At 41.2% G+C, this 19,752-nt stretch overlaps 2 protein-coding genes across 3 annotated transcripts; one reads left to right on the forward strand and one right to left on the reverse strand.

Annotated features, from left to right (window-relative positions):
* Nucleotides 1-366: 366 nt before the first annotated feature.
* On the reverse strand, nucleotides 367-12,327 carry ubp1 (upstream binding protein 1). 2 transcript variants are annotated; one of them, XM_020631654.3, is made up of 16 exons: nucleotides 11,397-12,327; nucleotides 9,228-9,379; nucleotides 7,645-7,721; nucleotides 7,326-7,431; nucleotides 7,133-7,239; nucleotides 6,868-7,020; nucleotides 6,636-6,746; nucleotides 5,684-5,791; nucleotides 5,379-5,485; nucleotides 5,235-5,289; nucleotides 4,513-4,606; nucleotides 4,318-4,408; nucleotides 4,111-4,229; nucleotides 3,867-4,009; nucleotides 3,192-3,243; nucleotides 367-2,583 (listed from the first exon to the last, which is right to left on the reverse strand). In XM_020631654.3, exons 1-16 carry the CDS (start codon nucleotides 11,510-11,512, stop codon nucleotides 2,546-2,548), a joined length of 1,629 nt encoding a protein of 542 aa, XP_020487310.1. In that variant the 5' UTR covers nucleotides 11,513-12,327; the 3' UTR covers nucleotides 367-2,545. The 2 variants fall into 2 exon arrangements, with proteins under 2 accessions (XP_020487310.1, XP_020487309.1); XM_020631653.3 differs by having other exon boundaries at nucleotides 5,684-5,794; nucleotides 11,397-12,326.
* A 3,934-nt stretch (nucleotides 12,328-16,261) lies between these two features.
* Nucleotides 16,262-19,619, forward strand: lrrc14b (leucine rich repeat containing 14B). The gene is made up of 3 exons (XM_020631586.3): nucleotides 16,262-17,283; nucleotides 17,856-18,484; nucleotides 18,926-19,619. The coding sequence occupies exons 1-3, from the start codon at nucleotides 17,008-17,010 to the stop codon at nucleotides 19,602-19,604; spliced, it is 1,584 nt and encodes a 527-aa protein (XP_020487242.2). The 5' UTR covers nucleotides 16,262-17,007; the 3' UTR covers nucleotides 19,605-19,619.
* The last annotated feature ends 133 nt before the right edge of the window (nucleotides 19,620-19,752 follow it).

Genomic DNA, 19,752 nt, shown 5'->3' on the forward strand with positions numbered 1-19,752 from the left:
TTGTGCTCAAATACAGGATTTTCCAACACAGAACACTGATTATCTTTGGATTATCTTTTAAAAAAGTTTGGTCATTTTAGGGCAACTATTACAGACACCACCTGTCCTCCAACAAAGAGGTGAAGAAAAGTCTACAATATAGCCAGGTTAATCTCAGATAGAAGGGAATGTAATAACTTAAAAAGGAGGATTTCCAGTTTGAAATACACATGCATTTAAACATAAAAAGATAGGGAACTGGAATAACTAAGCTAACATTCAAAGGCAAGAAATATGATGGACCAAATTGAATAAAAATTGCCATCTTATTTACTGTATGTGAGTTTTGTAAACAAATATATTGTGCGGTGAAGCAGGACACTAGAAAAAGTTATGAAATCATTTATTCCCAGCACATGTGGTTGTGTACATCTCCAGCATACGATACTGTTCACATGAGAAGCATCATCATTGACATTAGGCTGTACATGAACTGTGGTCACCTCTCCTGCTTACACTGTCTCACACAGACATACAAACGACTGGGTCAGGTCTTTGGGGGACCAAAACTTGATGTCACATCCATTCTATTATTCACGAATTCTTTGAGTCTATGAACACAGTTAACTTTGCCTTGTAAACATCACAAGAGCTACAGTCCTGGCTCTGGCGCATGGTGAGACATCAACAGCAATTTTTTTTAGTCTCCAAATCATTTTTTCTCCTTCTTTCAGGTGAGTATAACGAGGTTGTGGCTGTAGGACTACTGACTAAACATCAAGCTTGAGTTTTGTGATTTTTCAGTACAGACTTGGTCTCTAACTTATGGAGAAAAACAGAGGGGTCAACTCATCAAAAACAGAGTATATCTCCCTCTCTCCTTTTACCATCCTCCACATGCTCTTTACTAAATAGCAAGCTAAAAACTTACATCATACCAACAGGAAAGAGTTAATGACAACAACTGACATAATTAAGTTTTCTTTGAAAGAAAAAAAAAAACACATGCTCACACGCACGCACACACCATCTGACACTTGAAGGCGCTCAAAATGTTTGCAAATTGCCAGACATTATGCACAAAAAATCTAAAAAGGAGGGTGAACTAAACTAAGGATCTGTGTGAGACTTTCTGCAACTTTTCAAATGTAAAGGCCCTGCAAACCAACACCTTGCACTTAAGCTACATTGAAAACATTTTGAAGATGGAGGTGGAGCTGCCATGATGTTCTAATCATCAGCTAAAAACTATTAAAACCAGGCTACTGCAGTGATACATTTCTACCAGCCTCCTATGTGTTGGGTTTGTTTCTTGCAGAGCAGATCCTGGAATAGAGAGGTTTATGTAAATGCAGCACACAAGCAACTCCACTAGTTGAGGGTTTCATTTAAAGGCCATTTAATCAATTTGATAAATGTTCCAGTGACCAAGGTGTACCAAGTCAAGGAGGGGTTTTCCCTCAGAAAATGCCTATCAACCTGAAACCTGTTTGGTCCACATTAAAGAAGGTTTTTTTTTTGTTTTTTTTGGAGAAGGCATCCTTGTCCGTGAGTTAGTTGTCAGAAGATTTGTTCCTCTGTTTTTGACATTTATGGGTAACATCCCAGAAGGAATAAACCTCACTCCTATATAGCATTGTGGCAGAGTCAGCACAGAGGAGTCAAAGATGTCCACTGTGTTTGTGAATGTGAGCAAAAGTTTGGAGTAAAAAAAAAAAAAAAAATGGCACCAGAAACAAGTCAATTCAATGAGAGCATCAAACACATTTGATCCATAAATAAAGCATCAACTAAAAACAGTTAAAGCGCAAGCCAAACAGGACACATGTTGAGAGACAAAGATATGGCTGGACTTTATACGAGTGAATGAAGTCAGTCCATTTGACAAATTCCCAAGAAAAAAATCAAATAAAATGTTTGTGACATCCATAAATTTGTCCTGAATATTTCAGGGGTCATCGAACTCAGCCATTAAAAGAATGGTTCATTTAGACAACCCTTGTCGAGAATGTTAAGCAGAGTAAGTTGGATTTCTCCATCAAGCAGGTTAGTGTGTTGAGATCGCATGCTGTTCAGCAGTACAGGTTATCAAATACTGGCCTAGTGGTGGTTGTGTGCATTGTGTAGGAAGGGCAACGAGCAATAAGGAAACTCTGCTTTCTTTTTTATTCCTCCTTCAAGCCTGAATGCAACTCTAACCTCTCTGCTGGAGCCTCCCCCCTCCCTCAACCCAAGCATTTAAAAGGCAAAATAAAATAATAAAATCAAAATACATACAACGTCATTAAGTTTCCTCTGACTCCATATCCCCCTCCGGTCTCTCTTCTTTTACCTAATCTTCTCAGTTAATAGTGTTTTCAATATGAAACAGTGGACACACCCATGTCAGATTCTAACATTTACATGGCTTTTAGCACAGTCTCTCTCCTTTCCATCTATTGAGCCATTCAGAGAGAACAGGAGGAAGTAGGAGGAAAGAGTGGGAGGCAGGTGAGGGAGGGACGGAGAGGAGGCTTCTGCTCCAAAACAGAGGGTGATGTATTAGTGATGCCATCTGTTCTCCACACTATTTCAGGATTAGATGGAGTCCTTCGCCCAGTTCATCTGTGTAGGAAGGAGAAAGAGGTTTATTAAATCCCTGTCCAATGGGGATCTACTGAAACTACAAGATAAGCACTCATTCTTGAGAATTGGGACACAGCCCTATTTTATTGTGTTTTCTATTTAACTCTTTAATTATGCTGCAAAGATATATATATATATATATATATTAAAAAACTGTCAGAAGTCTTGGCTATTAAACTTTGTAATGGGCCAACCTCCCTGTGCTTTATTATTATTTTATTTAAAAAAAATAGCATTTTTTGCAGCTGAGGACTTGAGTTCCTTACAAAAACAAAACATCACGGAAATGTTGACAGTGGTGAGTTGCCATTTTGATTGACGTGTAATGGTTGAGACACACCTGATAGCAATATTTAATTATTACTGCAATAACAGAAAGCTTAACAGTGATTTAGCATATATATATATATATATATATAAAATCTTACAAATAGATGTATTTCATCAAAGTAGATTATTTCAAAGTTATAACACTGAATTAGTGTAGTGGTCATTTAAAGTTGTTTTTTTTCAGAAGGATAAGATTTGTCCTAATTCTCAAGAATAAGTGCTACACAGTCCCTGATATCACGGCATCGTGAGCTCACCTTTCACAGTGCTGATCAAAAAACAGGTTTCGTCAGCCAAGTTGTAAACCATCTGTAAAACACACAAAAAAGATAAGGTGAAATATGGCTGCAGTAAACAGTGGTTATTCAGTACAAAAGCTGTGTGAGGATGTAAATGACATGCAAATGAAGTAAGTCATTGCATACAGTGGAGCTGTTGCTTTTGAACACTAAACAGTCACACAGTCTTTTTTATTTCTCTTACACGGTAAACTTAAAATGCAGTCTTTCCATTAACTCTTGACTTAATTAAGTTCTATCTTTGCATCTTTTTATAGCCTGGATACATTTAAACTTGAGGGACATCCAAAAATTATTCTATAGAGTTGAAAAAATTACATTGATACATTAAAGTATTGTATACTTGGATGAATAAAAGAAAGCATTTTTAAAAGGAAGCATAGATTAAAGGGTTAGGACAAAAATGACCAGAAAAGTAGTTAATTCTAAAGGTGAATTATAAATGTATACTATTGACCCCCATCATCTTGCACATTCCTACAAGCAACTGTATGTATATAATATATAGAATGTCCTGTTTATAGTGAAGTATTTTGAGTGTCTACTCCAGTTCATCTTTTCTATTACAACAACAAAGAGCCCTCTACTGGTAGAATATTTTTAAGGTGCTGGTGTGCTGGTGTGCGTGTGTACCTGGTCACTGAGCAGGATAAGTATACCAGTAGGACCCTGTCTGTACACCTGGTTGATCTTCCCCAGTGGAAGGCAGCACACACACGCCATCTTGCGGATGAGTTCTGCAGCTGTGAGCTCCTCTAAGTACAGAGCATGATACACTGAAAGGAAATAGAAGAGGTATTATGCTCAGGTTAATAAGGACGCTATGTATTACACTTTGGACTAACATCACTGTCATGATGCTGTTAAGCTTGTTTACCGTGTAAATTTGAGGAAATGCTGGGTTCTTCGTTTTCATTGGTGCCCTGTGTCTCCAGCAGGGGGCTCTCTGGAGGGGACTCCTGACAGACGTACACTGTTAACCTGGGACGTACTGACCTGCACGCAGAGATTAAGATGCATGCAATGACACATACTGTACGAGCAACTTCAAAAAGTTGAGTACAAATACCACTTCCTGTCACACCTGGATTTGAGTGCATTGAAGAGTCTGATCCCATCTGCTGGTCCACAAATCTGGACCAGGTCATCCCGGGTTAGCTTCAACAAATCAGAACCTATGCGACAAATGAGAGGAAAATGTCACTTTTACTCCAGCTGTTACTACATCCCATACTGTGTGTGTGTGTGTGTGTGTGTGTGTGTGTGTGTGTGTGTGTACCTGAGAAGTGAGAGAAGAGTCGTGTGTACGAGTTGAAGCGGTTTTTCAGCAGCCACTTCTGTGCGTCCTGTATGGAGGCAGTGGGGCTCAGCTGCTGCTCAGGACACAGATAAACACATGATGAAGGGTTTATGTACAGAAGACACTTCTGCTTTTCCGAGCCAGTGAGTTATCAATCATTAAACTTTATTGGTTAAGTACATAAACTATAACAAATGATGATATAAGCACTTCAACGAACAATAATTCTTATTTGATCAGGTGATCATTTAGTGGACAAATTGTACATTCTGAAAATGTTCTCTTTTTTAAAGTCACGTAGAGCCTGAGCAGTGGACAAAACATAATGGCACTTAGTTTGCCTCAGCAGTTACAAACGGAGCGACATCAATTTAAACAAAAAGTCTGCATCATTTTGCAGACAACTACATGGCTCCAGAGCGTTTTCTGTCTTTTTCCAGTTGAAGGATAATATATGTAGTGAACACATAATGTTTTTTAATGTAGGCTAATCTATTTATATGTACAATCAGGTAGGAAAGCCAACGTTTTTGTCGGTTGCTCTGCGAGGTCGTAGTAGACCACGCAGAGCAACTTGAGGAGCTTGTTGAGCTCACGTTCAATTTTTCTACTGTTACAATTCAAAGTGTCTGTTGTGGAAAACTTTAATTCTGTTACTTGTCTACTAGTTTACCTATTTAATAAGACAAGTGCAGACTTACCTCGGAGTTTCCTTGGCTACCAGGGTCTGCCTGGTGATTGGGTGAGGAAGAATCACTATAACACAAGAGAAAAGAAGAGTGGTGAGAGAGACAAAAACCTCGGTGAAAGAAAACAAACACACACAAACAGAAACTCTCAGTTACCTGTCAGGTACTGAGGAGGTTGTGTAGGTGGAGAGCGGGGCGGAGCTGAAGGTGGGAGTAGCTGCCTGGTTGGTGCTGACGTAGGCATTATCTGGCCACGGGGAGCACTAAGGCGAAAGAAATATGAAAATCTTAGAATGTATTGTAAACCTTTACAGCATCTCCACCCCAACCAATGTCAGATACATGGAAATGAAGGCTCTGAAGGTCTTTCTTTTAAGATTGAGGCTTCAGCCAGAAGTCTAGAGAGAAGGCTTAGGGTGTGTGTGGGTGGATCAGTGGGGCAAGAGGAGCTGGGTGCTTACACTGCCTCTCTTGGCCAGGGAGTCGCCACAGTCAGCGGGAAGTGTCCGCTTGCTGGACTTTTTCAGCTCGTGATCGCCGGCATCCTCTATGATGGGTTCAAGTCTTGTCTGCTTATAGACACAGAGCAAAGGTTAGACTGCCAAAGAAACACAACCTTCAGAAACACACTTAGTCAGCCAGCCCCTAGTGCAACATACAGCATACAATTTTATTCACAGCTTGGACTAAGGATTTTATAAATATAGTATATGCGTGTGTGTGTGTATGTCTGTAATTTTGTTTAACTGGATTTACTTCAGTTTTGTTTATAGACTGGTAAGCCTGGCAAAATAAAAATGTGATTATTCTGTAACACATGGTCACATGCGTTGAAGAAGTGACCTTATTATAGTTTGACTGTAATCTTGATTTTTTCATATATATAGAAGGGTCAGGACAATGGTGATTGACAGACAGATCTATTGAGCCCAGTAGGTAAAAGGTTAGCATTTTAGGGACTCACAGATGTCTTTATCAACTAATAGACCATATTCCCATGGCAGCCATGTTGCCGTGACTTCACACTCAGGGTGGGAAGCCCAAACTGTTATGCTCCAGGTTTAAGCCATGTTAACCTCCCAAATCTGACTAACTCTTTTCATTTCAAATCTTCCCAATTAATGAGAAAGTACACAGTCAACAAATACTGAAAATCTAGAGACACAACGGGCCATATTAGGAGTTAAAAACATATTTAATTAAGTATTAGCTACCATTAGCATTCAGCCACATTCTAGCCAACATTTATGTTTGAGAATCAGGGATACAATGTGCAATTGGTTTGAAAGTGGCGTGCAGTGCTCATCACATCCTCTATATGTTTCACAAACTGACACATGAAAGATGAAAATGTATTTAACACGGGGTCTTTAAGCCTGGTTGATGTTCAGTCAATAACAGCTGCGTACTGACCTCTGACAGGATAGTGGTATCATAAGAAGGTTGGTACTTTTCCTTCTCTTGAGGTGTGCGTTTCTCCATCTTCTCCCTGTCGGTCTTTTGCTTACGGTCCGCCCCCTTTGGCTAAACAGGAAGCAGAGAAGAGCAGGAGACCATTAAGGAATAGGAAGAACCTTTTCTAGAGCTTGCATGAGATGTGGTGTAAAAACTCCCCCCCCTCTTTAATAAAAAAGCCAGCGTGCACCTTAAAGACTTTGATTTGGCAGGAGGCAGAGTGGAGGTGTTCTGTGTACTCTCCTCCCTCTCCCAGGGCGAATGTGTCGAACTGGATCCTGAAGGGGACGCCCTTCTCTCCGCCATGCTTCCTGGGAGTGAACTCTGTGCTAATGCAGTGCACCTGCAGACAGCGTGTGATCAAAATGTGTTTGATGTTAAATTTAGAGGCACACCCAAATTGACATCACAGAGAGGGGCTGAAGTGTGTGTGTGTGTGTGTGTGTGTGTGTCACCTGCACAAAAACAGAAGTTCTTTTGTTCAGGTCCCACAGAAACTCTGCCGCGTTCAGCTGGGAGGGGTGAGTCTTTGGCTCCACAATGCCCACTGACATGGGGATATCTATCTCGCACACACAGATATTTAAATGTAGGATACATACACACATGGGACAGTACAAGTATTCGTTTCTTGCCGGGCATCATTACCTATGTCAAGGAGACGGTCACCGGGACGATTCCACTTCCAGCCCTCCAGCTGCTGGTGCTCTGTGTACTGCAGCCGGCGATCATGAAACACGACCCGAACTATGCTCTACACACACAAAAACACAGAAACATAACTATCACAGCTCTGTGTTCTCCTCAGGTGGTCCTGAGAAAAAGGACTTATTCGTTAATGTGGGAGCACTTAGAAGAAGTATTTCATGTTTCATTATAAATGGACAGCAAGTAAAGACTACAACCTAGCATCACATTAGAAATCCCAAACAAGCCAACAATGGATATGCTGAGAGGATCGTCTCACCTTCACCATCTTGTTGGTGAGCTCTGGTAGCTCCCCTGGATTCCTGTTATCCAACATACGCACCTCGTAAGACTGGCCTGGAGGGAGAGAAATTAAGAGAAAGAGGGACAATTCAAATATTTGAATTTTTTTTTTTTATAAAGACGATGAGGAAAACTCCTGCACACAGTCTTTATGCTGATATATGAACAGAATCACGTTTCTGTCTAACCGACCTTCATCAGGTGTAATGGCAGCATCAGAACAGCTCCATGTGTATGTACAACCAGTTAAAACTACCTCCATTTTTAATCAATCAACAATGAGAAACAATCCTGGCTGATATTTTATTTAGATTATTTTAACAAAATCCAGTTAATCTATGATTTAAGATGAAGCCTCTTTCCAGTGGACCTTAAGACACAGCACACTCACACTAGGCATTCGTTACCCTGCCTAAGCACGCTTCACCCTCAAAGTCCTGTTGGTTTGACTAGTGTGAGTGCTCTGATAAGCACGGTTCACTTCCTTGGCCCTGGCATGCTTGGAAGAGGTGTGCTTCGGCACAGTACAGTTCATACACAAGCATGGGAACATGGACAGCCTTCCATTATCGAGAAATCCTGAAGTTCTATGGCTTTATCTGTTATCTGACTCAAAATAAGCCACAAAGTGAGTAAAGTTGCAGTCTTGTTCTCTATGTTGTTTTCTCCGATGTTATGTTATAGTCCTCCTGTCTTGTAAAGAAAGCATGCTTCATGATCACGTGAAGCCATGTATGTGTTTTATTGCAACGCTTTTTAGGCCACAAGAGGTAACCGTGCTCAGGCCCGGTTAGTCCTGGAGCAGTGTGAGTGCAGGCAAGTGGAGAAAAGGGAGAGGGTTACAATCATACTTAAGCACGGTACGGAGCAGCTGGGTCTAGTATCAATGCGCCCTAAGTTAAAGGCCCAATCAAAAATACTTTGGACTGACCAACCTACATTTTTTGAAGATTTATTTTTGGTATTGTGGATGGAAATAGAGGAGAAAGAGAGTGGGGACTGACATGAGGGAAAGTATCCACGGGTTGGATTTAAAACTTGGGCCATGCGCTTTGAGGACTACAGCCTCTGTACATGGGACACAAACTATCCGCTCAGCAACCAGAGCCCCTGTTGTCCATGTATTTTACTACAAAATAGATTCACAGACATTCTGAGAATTGAAGAAGATGCCGTTTCATTCTTCCCTTTTCTCTTTGGTCTCAAGCCTCTTTATGATCCAGTCCTTGCACACCACTGATGCTGAACAGTTTCCAATGCATATAGAAGTGCTAGCACTTTCAAAATTTAATAAGTTGTTTTCCTTCATGTTCAAACTACGGTGATGGTGCAAGCTGATGCTGTATCTCTCTTGCTACAGTTTGATCGTTTCTCGTTGGAGCTGGCTTGCAAAAAATATCTATCTTAAATACTGAAAATGTAGCACGTACAGTCTAAAAGAGAATGTAAACAATACTTTAATGGAAGGATTCTGCACTGTGAGACATGCCATGTGCTTATTAAATAGTTGTTAATCTGCAGTGCTTATCATATGTTACGGTTTAAATACAGGTGTCACACCTTGGTTTAGGTATGTGAGCGTCTCGTCATGCAGCTTGACAGCAGGGGAGGTGGCGGCGCACAGCACATACTGGAATGGGGGATTTTTGGTCTCGTTTTCAGGAGGAAGGCTGGGGTCCTCCTGCTTGAAGATGGGCAGAGCCAGAACATCACTGAGAAAGACAGAAGAACGGAAGAACAGAAAGAGAACATGAGCATGACAGTTACGCAAAAACAGTCATTATCAAAAAGCATTTGTGGCAGCGTGAAAGTTGTTCCAAAAGCAGTTTGACCACTATTTTATTTGCCTTTTAGAAACTTTCTTTATTCTTTAAATTGGACGTTCTTGTTTTTCTACTTTGCATTTTTCTCTTAAACATATCAATGCTTTGGGTTATTTAAACTCTTACGATTTCCTTCTTTTGTAAGACAAAACTTGCCCTCTTCATAGTGGAGAATGATTAAATGGATTGGCTTATTTTAGAATTAGTGACGAGGGCTCTCAATCGATCAAATGGCTCTCTATTATGTATGCATGAGACCTCAGAGGGATAAATGAACAAAATCGTCCAGAGATAGCCTGAGCTGCTGACACACGAACACTTAGACACTATCTCTGACAATTGGCAGCGACTCTAGACAGGAAACCTGTCCTCAGCTCACCTTGACAAATGCTCTGGGATAGTCAACCTAGTGTGTGTTTATGTATATTTGATTGCAGAAAAGGAGTTTTATCAACACAAAGAAATGCAGCTCGTGGCATCTCAGTAGATGGAAAACATATGCTGCTTTTAACCTGATCCAGACTTACATTAAGAAAAAGTGCCTAACAGCACCTTCCACCCAAAACAACTTAATCTTCAAACAGCAGCCTGCTACATTTAGTCAAACCACTTCTTGCTGGTGTGATTTGCTCTTCAGAGTGGGTGCCCAGCTCTTGGCAGTGCCAACCTGGGTGCCGCAGCCCTACTTACCCAACTGCCCAGGAAAACTATGTCTGCTTCCTGAAACCTGAGGAGCTGGTTGCACCGAGACATTCTGTTCCTACCAGCTGCTGACTCCAAACCTGCCCTGTAACTCACCCCAACACCACAGATACCACTGACCCGGCACAGTTTCCCCCCCAACTTCAACAGAGACAGACAGGAAATGTATCCATCTTCTACAGACACATTATCAACAGGTGAATACATGCGTTTCCTGAATCATGAGACCTAAGCATTTGTGAAAATCCTGAGGTCATTTAATTAAACTTACTTCAAGAGACTATCAACAGGTTATGAAACAGTCCAAATTTAATACAGATTATCTTTAAGTCAAAAAACTCAATGACCAACTAATTATTTTGAATGCCTGTCACCGGCAGGATCCAACGAAGCAACTCAGCATGTAAAGCTCTGCCTGATTCTTAGGTTTGTTTAGGTAGACGTTGATCTGATATAAAATAAATAAACTTTTCCAACTTTAGATGATATAGTGAGATTCTAAATCAACTGTGATGCATTATGCCGTTTTGATATGCGCTAACGTAACATCAAAAAACTTAAATTCTTTGATCAGGAAGAAGCAACAGTTGACATTATTATTTCAGTAAATAATTATTAAAGAAAAATGCATCCTTTCATTTCAAACATGGATGTTAAAGTTTTTTTGACAGCTTCATTAAAGAAAAAAAAAAAAAAAAAAAATCAGCTTCTGCAAGTTATACCTCCAAGTCAATTAACCCTTTATGCATCTTTTGCACTAAAAACAAAACAGATCTTTCTCCATACATTTTATATACAGCACTTTGTTCCCCCCTCCTCACTGCTGAGAAACAAAGCCATACATTTGTTATGATAGAGCTGTCAGTCTGAGGGGCCAAACAAGGCCCTTCTTGCAGACTTCCTGATATGAAATGTACACAAAGCTTAGCTTATGTGTTTGACGCTTGATATCATATCAGATATGTCTTTGTCTGTCATTGTGCAACATATGAGGGACACATTTTCTGCTCGAGTTTGGGTTAAAAGATAATTTTGCACCCTGCAATGACTACACTACTCCAAATCCCCCAAAAAAACAAAGAGCAGTCATCACACTGACAGGCAAGGGAGGATGCAAAGTAACCTCCTGAAGACAGTGTGTTGTTCTCTCTCTAAAGACCTTGTATAATGTCATGAGGCTTGCTGTGTTGACTCCGTGTCTAACCTCATGCTGTAGGCTCCAGCCCCCAGCTCCTGCCCGATGCCTGACAGGCTGGCATCGAAGTCGTGCACCAGCCCCGACTCTATAGTGGCGTCGTCCATCTTCAGCACCCAGGCCATCGGCCCCAGCTCCTTGTCCTCGGCTTCTACTCGGAGGGCCGCCAGCTTGCTTCAGGTACGAGGGCTCGGCTAAGCAAGGAAGTGGGCTTTGCAGCTTGTGAGCGACACCGTGTGAGGAAAGTTATGCTGCTAGCCCGTTAGCCGCTTCTTGGCAAGCTGGGAAGGCGAATTGATAGCTTTCCGCGCAGACTGGATGTGCCGCCATATCTCCTCTCGAGGTTTGGGGGGGGAAGAGGGGTGGGTGGGGGGGGGGGGGATTGTTTACCACACAAACACGGAACTCCCCCACTTGTCTTATAGTAACTCTGCGTTAGCCTCCTCTTTAGCGAGCTAGTCGTGACTGAAGACCCGAGCTGATTGTCAGCATGCTAACGTTAGCAAACAGCTAGCTAGGTCCACAAAGGCAAGTCAAGTAAGACTAACATGAACCCAGCAGCTCAGGTGTTTCTCCAGGTGCGGTCACTTCAGTCAGTGTAGCTAACGTTAGCTCAGAAAAATGCAACAAGGGTGATTGTTTTAGTTCACTCGCCGCATCCCACGCAGCGTCCGCACAGCTGTTGCTACCTAGCTACCAGGCTAACTAGCATCAACTTGCTTTCAATCCACTGTGTGATGTGACCTAAGAGCAGCTCTCCTCTGACCGTACCATCCCAGACCGCTCTCCTCCTATCATCGCGGTACGAGAATCACCGCTAAGGCTCCCAGACCTCAAAACGCAGTCCTGTAACCATCCACAACGAAGCGATTGACACAAAACCAGGCATCAACATGGCTCCCTCAGCATATAGACTGTCGGTCTGTGTAGCCTGCAGGGCTGCCACCGCCAGCCTCAGGAAGGATGCCAGGACGTCGATCAACCAATCAGCGTCCGCCTTCTGTGCCAAGCGCAGGGCGATCGTCCAATCAGAGGCCTTTGGGCTTCCGTCATTGTGTCCATAGGGTCTACATGAATGTGTGCAGTGCCTCCCACAAAATATCTAAACTTGAAAACATCAACTTTCTTTAAAGTAGCACTTACTCTTGTGATATGTATGACTGGCTAACATCTCAAAACCGTTTAGTTTCCAATTGTAACGCAAAAATTAATGCAAATTAATTGTATATTGTATACTATATCGTATTATTTATTGTATTTCTTATTTGAATATTTGGTTTTAGTATTTGTATATTTCTGATATTAGGCATCTACAGGCTTGCTCCAGCAATATTTCGTTGTACTTGTACAATGACAATAAACATATCTTATCTTATCTTATCTTGTCTTAAAATATATGGCATTGAAATCATAAATGGAGAATAAGGCTATCTTGAATTTCTCTTTAATGCACGTAATTTTTGTCTTTAGAATCCATAAAATATACATTCACACAGACAGAATCCCCATTGGTGTTTTTAATTACAATGGTTTGCAAATGTTTTAGCATATTGTTATAAGCACATTATTGATACCACTAAACTAGTAGAAGAGATCCCTACATATTTATGTTTTTTCAAATATACTGTATATTTTGCATCGTTTGTGCTTAATATTTTTAATCTGTATACTGTCTCCGTTTGTGCAGTCACCGATGATACATTACGCTACTTGCCAAATATTGTTAACAAAGATCAAGGCTTGCATAGTAGGCCCAATAAAAGCTTTACTTTAACCTCCCATCTAGAAAGTATAAAACATATAATGGAGCTTGAAAGTAACACACTAAATAGTTTTTGATTATGTAACCGCAGCCCCAATGCAAGGCTTTATTAAACCAAGCTCAACACTAGACTACCCCCTAAGCCAAACCCACTATGAGATAGCCCAATCTTAACATTGCAATAAGAGAATACATTTGGCAGCAAGAAATAGATCAGAGAGCTTCCCCCTAGAAAACACTTATTTATTTTTAACAATAATAAACAGCCATTGATCAAATGGTGGTTCAAAAATACAATCATTTTTTTATTACAGTAAATACCTGTAACACTCTACATCATGTATATTAACCCATCCGTCACATAATTACATATTTTATTATCATGTTTATTTCAGCATCCTTTGCACGTCTCAGTCTTTGTCGTTGGTGACATGGTTGCTTAATCTTACCAACTAAAACTCAAGTCTGGTACCAAGAATGTCCAGACAGATGCCTGTGATAGTCTCATGTCGTTTCAATTTCCTGTAGGTTTTATTTCCAAAGCTATTCTTTTGTATCACGTAATCAATCCATTAATGCAATTAAATGGATTGGTTGTTTGAGAGATAGCCACCTTTGTCTAATTATGTATCATTAGAAAATCAATTTAAACTTAATCAAGAAATCAAAGTGAACATTGAGAAAATAAATAAATAATGAAAAACCGGACCTTATCCAAATTTTGAGCAAAAAGGGATGACACGCAACTTGACACAAATTTTGAATGAACAAAAGTTGACCCCAGACCTGTCGCATATTTTGAGCAGAGAATTCTTGAAATGCTGACCGTGGATCTGTTGCGTGTTTTGGGCTAAAATGTTAACCGCAGACCTGACACATATCTTGAGCAAAAAATGTTGATTAAGGACCTGATGGAAATCTTCATAATTGGGCATGATATTGCATTACTGCAAGGTAAATGCAATAGATAATGACAGAGTTATGTCATGGAACAAGTGGTAATAATAGGGTCTCTTTTGCATTCTGGGCAGTCTCTTATGCACTGAGCTATGGTCCCTCGCTACTGAGGCCAGCCTTTAGTCTAGAATTTATCACAGTTTTGAATAATTGTAATAAAGATGCACTGGATAAGCGAACATAAATGTTTGGCAGCACTGTGAGTCCAAGACAAATTTCCCCAAGGGGACAATAAAGTGTATCGTATCGTAACATGAAATATGACTAATGTCTTGGCACAGGTTGAAATCAAACAAGTTTCTCCTGGTATTCTTTGACAAAAAGGTGCAGCTGCTAATCCACAGAGCTATTGCCCTGCCCTTTCTTGAGGGAATCCTTTAGAGTTTACAACGGATCATACTATTGCGTAATCACAGTTTAGGAACAGGCAATTTAACAGTTGTAACACAAGTGGGAATCAAACAAGGGTCTCCAGGTCTTCCTTGATTAACAGGTAGTTTCTTATCCACTGAGTCCATCCATTGGTTCCTCTCTTTACCGAGGCAATCCTACAGTTCTTTCTTTGCTAATTGTTTTGGAGCAAAACAATAAGTCATATTCATTGCATGCTTAGAGTTGTAGTTCAGCGGTTTTGCTGTGGGAGGATGCAATTGTCTCCTTTAAGCCCTCGGATGGGGGTTCAATACCCCTGGGTGCATTTGATGTACAAATTCAGCAGCTTTAGCTACAGTCAGAAACAGGTTGGGGGATGCTGCAGGGTTCCGGTGATGGCTCTGGGGTAGAAACTGTTTAACCTTGATGTCCGGGTCTTAAAGGCCCTGAAACGTCTTCCGGATGGCAGCAAGAGAAAAAACAGACAGACAGCGTGTTTCGAAGGTGTCCTCCAGTGAGGGCAGGGGAAGTCTGATCATTTTCTGGTCCTTGTTGATGGTTATGAGACTGAGCCCTACTCAGTATCCTAACCATTCCTTATTGGCATTACATGCTTATCTTCTTTCCACATGACCTGTTTAGATCTTTTGTCTTGAAAACATCACCTGAGTGTTCATATCCTGTGAAGCCTTGCGAAACCAATCGCCCTCCAGGGACAAAAGTCTTAGGATTCTACATTAAAGGTTTGTTTTTCCTCCGAATGATGCTGAATGGAGCCTGTGTTAAATGATTATAGAACAGAGCAAAGCGTCTATGCAACAGCAACACTATGCAAGTTTATTATATATAAATGTCCGTTTTAATGCACAACCCCCTCTGCTGCACTAAAATATTGCCCATGTTGGGGAATCAAGGTACTGTAGTTGCAAGTTAAATGCACATTTTCTACTCACACGTTAGGAAGTGCCTGATCATAAACAATGCACATAAGCTCATTTCTTCTCTCCGACGTTCTAATTAGCTGATGCACTGATACTTCTCTTATTATTTGTTGCAGTGTTCTGCCATCGTTAATTTAATATTATCGTTTACTACAACAATTGGCACTTTCTCAACACTAGAAATGTTTGCAAAATTAACAAGCAGAAAGTTTAGGAGGAGATCAAAGATTGTAAAGTAGTCTTGTGAGATGAGGAACTTTTGAGTTTGACATAAAAACCTGGTGATACACTTTGCTTCCACATGATGGAAGCAAAGTTTTGTGATGTCTAATGTGTTTTATTTCAATGTGTATAATGAACTTGCAACAACATTATAATGTCTACACCTTCTCTTATAATAGTCAGATGGGATGTTTATCAGCTCACATTACTTTAAGTCACCTACTCATATGAAGTATCTCTAAGCTGTTAGTTGTATGTGTGATATTGATATTTTTCTGTAAACTCAATTTATAAATTATCTACAAATAAAATGAACAGTTAGAAAAGTTGGCTTTATGACCTATTATAAATAAATGTCAGACAGACTCAAAAAATAGATTCCATGGAGTTCATATTTGAGGCTAGAGGGTACATTTGTTTTGCAGAATATATTGATCCTTGTCCACGCTTGGTATTAGGGAAGAGGAAGAGTAGACTGACAAGGGATTCAAAAAAGTGAGAATAAGGTGAAACAATGCGAAGGAAAGGTTGTGGGAGAGGGGGGATAAAGGGGTAATGAAAACTGGAGTGAGCAATGGGTGATGTGACGCTGTTCAGGCAAGACGTTGCTCCAACAGCAGGGTCAGTGAGAGAGAAGGAGAATTGTTATTGGGATAAATATGTATCAGTTGTGTGAGTAACAGGAAATGTCTGGCTGTTTTAACAAACGTCTGCACCAGCTTTTATACCAGGAGAAAACCAGCATAGAAGAGTCAAAGATACAAATGTTTCCAGTAAAATCAGCCTCAGTAGGCCTTAATGGAGTGCATCCATGTGACATGTTATTATTCTAGAGTAGAAAAATGTACTGGGGCAAGTTTTGGAAAAGGCTGATGTCCACATATAAATAATTACTCGCTTGCTTCTGAATTTTACATGAGATACTGATTCAATCTCTGTGGATTTAATTGTCGCGGTATTTCTGTTCTATTTCTGCTCTCAGAACATTGTTTTGTGCTTGCAGTTCTTGTGTAAGCATCACAAAGAGGTGTGACTAGTGACCATTTTCCCATCGGCATTTAAATGTTGTTCCTGCTTATCTTGTTGGTGAAAGTTGCAACTAGACACTGTCCTCTACGAAGGACGTGAGACAGCTGCTTCTATTTATAACCTCCAGCCACTCACCTAACACGAGACCCCCGTGCCTTGCTCCTGTCTCAGTACAGCAAACCTGGTCGTGGACAAACGCACAACACCCCCACAGACTGGCAGAGGAAGTCAACAAAGAAGTAAACAAGGGAGGCAGCAGAATACAATCACCCAGAGTTGCTTGTCTGCAGCTCTCACCAACAGCAAGAAAACTTGAAGAATCAAGACGGGCTAAAAGATGAAGACACTGCGCTTTCTTGCTGCTGAAGGCTTCATTCAGAGTGGGCCGAGTGCTTTGGAGAACCTAAACTCTGTGTCCTTTAACCTCTACCCAATTCTCTTTAAGGCCTGCTACCTACATGAGCAGGCTGACCTGCTGCATGCTTTAGTTCAGGCATGGCCTCTTCCTGAGCTCAACCTGCATAGACTCCTGGGAAAGACAATGGACTGTCAGACGGACCTCACCTCCAGCACCTGCCGCCTTTGTCTGGAAGCCATTCTAACTGGCCTGAAGGTACTTCAGTTTGTTGCATTGCTACTTTAACCCTATATCTTGTGATGTAATTTTTTTTCCAGTGTGTCTCCCTGTTCGTTTGTTTGTCTCGATTCCTCTCTCTCTCTGTATCTCTATTTCTCTGACCAGACTGGTCCTGGAACATTAATCTTTTATTACACATAGAAAAGTGACCTCTATAATAAACATAATCAGTCCTTGTTTCATCATCATGAAAGTTGCTCATGACTATCAGACTGATCAGTCTATTATCATTATCAATACTTTTAGCATTATTACTGACATTGTAGCGTTAAATCTTATACATTGTTGTTGATGTTATTGCTCCAAACACAGATTTGGCAGATGGCTGTTCAACATGATTCTGGTTCTGCTCAACGTTCTGCCCGAAAACTTACTAATGTTATAACCATTTTTGATTAAAACATTTGTATTTGTGTTTTTCAGTTCTTTTATTCTAGATGTTACTGTCTTAAAGACACCTGCTTTGGTTAGGTTTAGCTCATAATGATCTTTAATGTTTATAGGTTGTCAGCTTCTAAGCTTACAGCAATTTTCCTTATTTTCTAAAGGATTATGTGCTGTCGCCTCCGAGAACCTACACAAAGAGCCTGCAAGTGGTAGACCTGACTGCCCTGAGAGACATTGAGCATCAAACCTGCCCCTGCAAGTCAACCATGGGTCGATGGGCAAGAACCCATCTCCTGACCCAAATGTGCTATGAGACCATGGTAGCCATGCAAGCCGGTGATGTGTTGCCCTCTGCATTTGAAACATCCATTGGAGTTCGTCTGAATGGATTCGTCACAGGCCGCAACTACGAGCTGGTGGCTCAGGCCTTCCTCCTCCTCCGCTACTGTCCGCTGAAGCTTCACTTTGTTAGTTTCCGGGCTGATTCCCTCACCCTCAAGCAGCTGTTCTATGTTCTTCGCCTTGCAGAGCCTGAGACCATTGTTAAGCTGGAGGTTGTCCACAATGTTCCCCTAGAGGCCATACACTTGGAGGTGCTGCTATCCCGAGTGGAGTTCCCAAAATTACAGACTTTGATCCTGCCGGCCGGTGCGTTGGATTGGAGGAGGTTGGGCTCTGATGATGAGAATCTGTTGGCCACCATTGGTAATCTTCTGGCAAATCTGAGTAGCCTGACTGAGCTCTATATTGGTTTCTCCACCCTTACTGGACACCTGCGCAGACTGCTGAAGTGAGTAACTAGATGGAGGGGGGGGGGGGGTGACAACATTGTGTCCTTGCTTATTTTTATGTATCAGGTGATAGAAGTATTTTGTCGTTAAGATTGCTGACATGATGCCAGAGTGAGGACAGACATGAACCTGCTGGACAAACTTCACAGTTCAAAGGACAGGAGCAGAGACCTCAAGTTTAAGATTTAGTAAAGTTTAAGATTTAAATTAATCATCGCAAATGTTTCTCGACATGGTAATAAACTTACTTCCTAAAAGATGTGCATTTCATTTTCCCAGTATTGCTGTCACCCTCACTACATGAGAAATGCATTTATATAATTCTTCATCAGAATATTTTAATGGTGTTTTTTTATTGTTTAAACTTATAGAGTAGTCTTAGTGCTTTTGACCTTTAGTCCCAAACCAACTAATCTCTTTTAACATCTTTCTTTACTTAGTCCCCTCAACACTCCACTGCAGTGCTTGGACTTGACTAACTGCTGCCTGAGCCGTGTGGACATGACGTACCTCTCGAACAGCCTCCACAGTGAAGCCCTGGTCCGCCTGGACATCAGTGGACATGATATTTTCGACTCTTTTTCCACGTCATTCCACAAACTGATCAGCCGCTGCTCTGCCACACTGTCCAGTCTTACCCTTGAGGAATGTAACATAAAGGACGAGCACATGGACGCCTTTACTAATGTTCTGTCTTGCTGTCAAATGCTGGAGGAGCTCAAACTCTTGGGAAACCCTTTGACATCTGCAGCCCTGCGGAGGTTGTTTTCAGTGCTTTCTGCAGGTTTCCCAAAGTTGAAGTACATAGAGGTACCAGTTCCCCGTGATTGCTACCCTGAAGATGTCACGTATCCGCTTGATGATTCAGTCCTGCTGCGCTACAACCAGGAGTTGTTTCAGGAGGTCAGGGAGCAGCTGGTGGGGATCCTGGAAAGAGCTGGAAGAGGGAGCGTGGAGGTGTGCACCCCACTCATGGGAGCCTACGACCCGGACATTAATGAAACCAGTAACGAGCTGGGAGTATCCATGTTAAAATCTTTTAACAATGTCATTGGGAACTTCATAGGAACCATAAATGATGTGGACAATCGGAGATCACAAGCTCAGAAAGATGATTAGAGGGTTGTCTGTCCAGAGATAAGAGATTTGGATCGAGTCTGACAGATTTTTGACATGAATCTAGTGATATCTGTTAAACTGACCTGAATCTTTAAACACAACAGACATGTTTAGACGGGATTGAACCATACAGACAATGTATTGCTTT

Source organism: Labrus bergylta, chromosome 19 (genome assembly GCF_963930695.1).
Source record: "Labrus bergylta chromosome 19, fLabBer1.1, whole genome shotgun sequence".
NCBI lineage: Eukaryota > Metazoa > Chordata > Actinopteri > Labriformes > Labridae > Labrus > Labrus bergylta.

What these genes read in the sequence shown, in the direction of transcription:
- ubp1 (XM_020631653.3), bottom strand. Translation starts at nt 11,512, where the DNA reads ATGGCCTGGGTGCTGAAGATGGACGACGCCACTATAGAGTCGGGGCTG. An exon ending in ATACCACTATCCTGTCAGAG is followed by an intron (nt 5,795 to 6,635) that starts GTCAGTACGCAG and finishes TGTGTCTATAAG; the next exon opens with CAGACAAGACTTGAACCCAT. An exon ending in ACCTCCTCAGTACCTGACAG is followed by an intron (nt 5,290 to 5,378) that starts GTAACTGAGAGT and finishes CTTGTGTTATAG; the next exon opens with TGATTCTTCCTCACCCAATC.
- lrrc14b (XM_020631586.3), top strand. Translation starts at nt 17,008, where the DNA reads ATGAAGACACTGCGCTTTCTTGCTGCTGAAGGCTTCATTCAGAGTGGG. An exon ending in CCATTCTAACTGGCCTGAAG is followed by an intron (nt 17,284 to 17,855) that starts GTACTTCAGTTT and finishes TATTTTCTAAAG; the next exon opens with GATTATGTGCTGTCGCCTCC. An exon ending in CACCTGCGCAGACTGCTGAA is followed by an intron (nt 18,485 to 18,925) that starts GTGAGTAACTAG and finishes TTCTTTACTTAG; the next exon opens with TCCCCTCAACACTCCACTGC.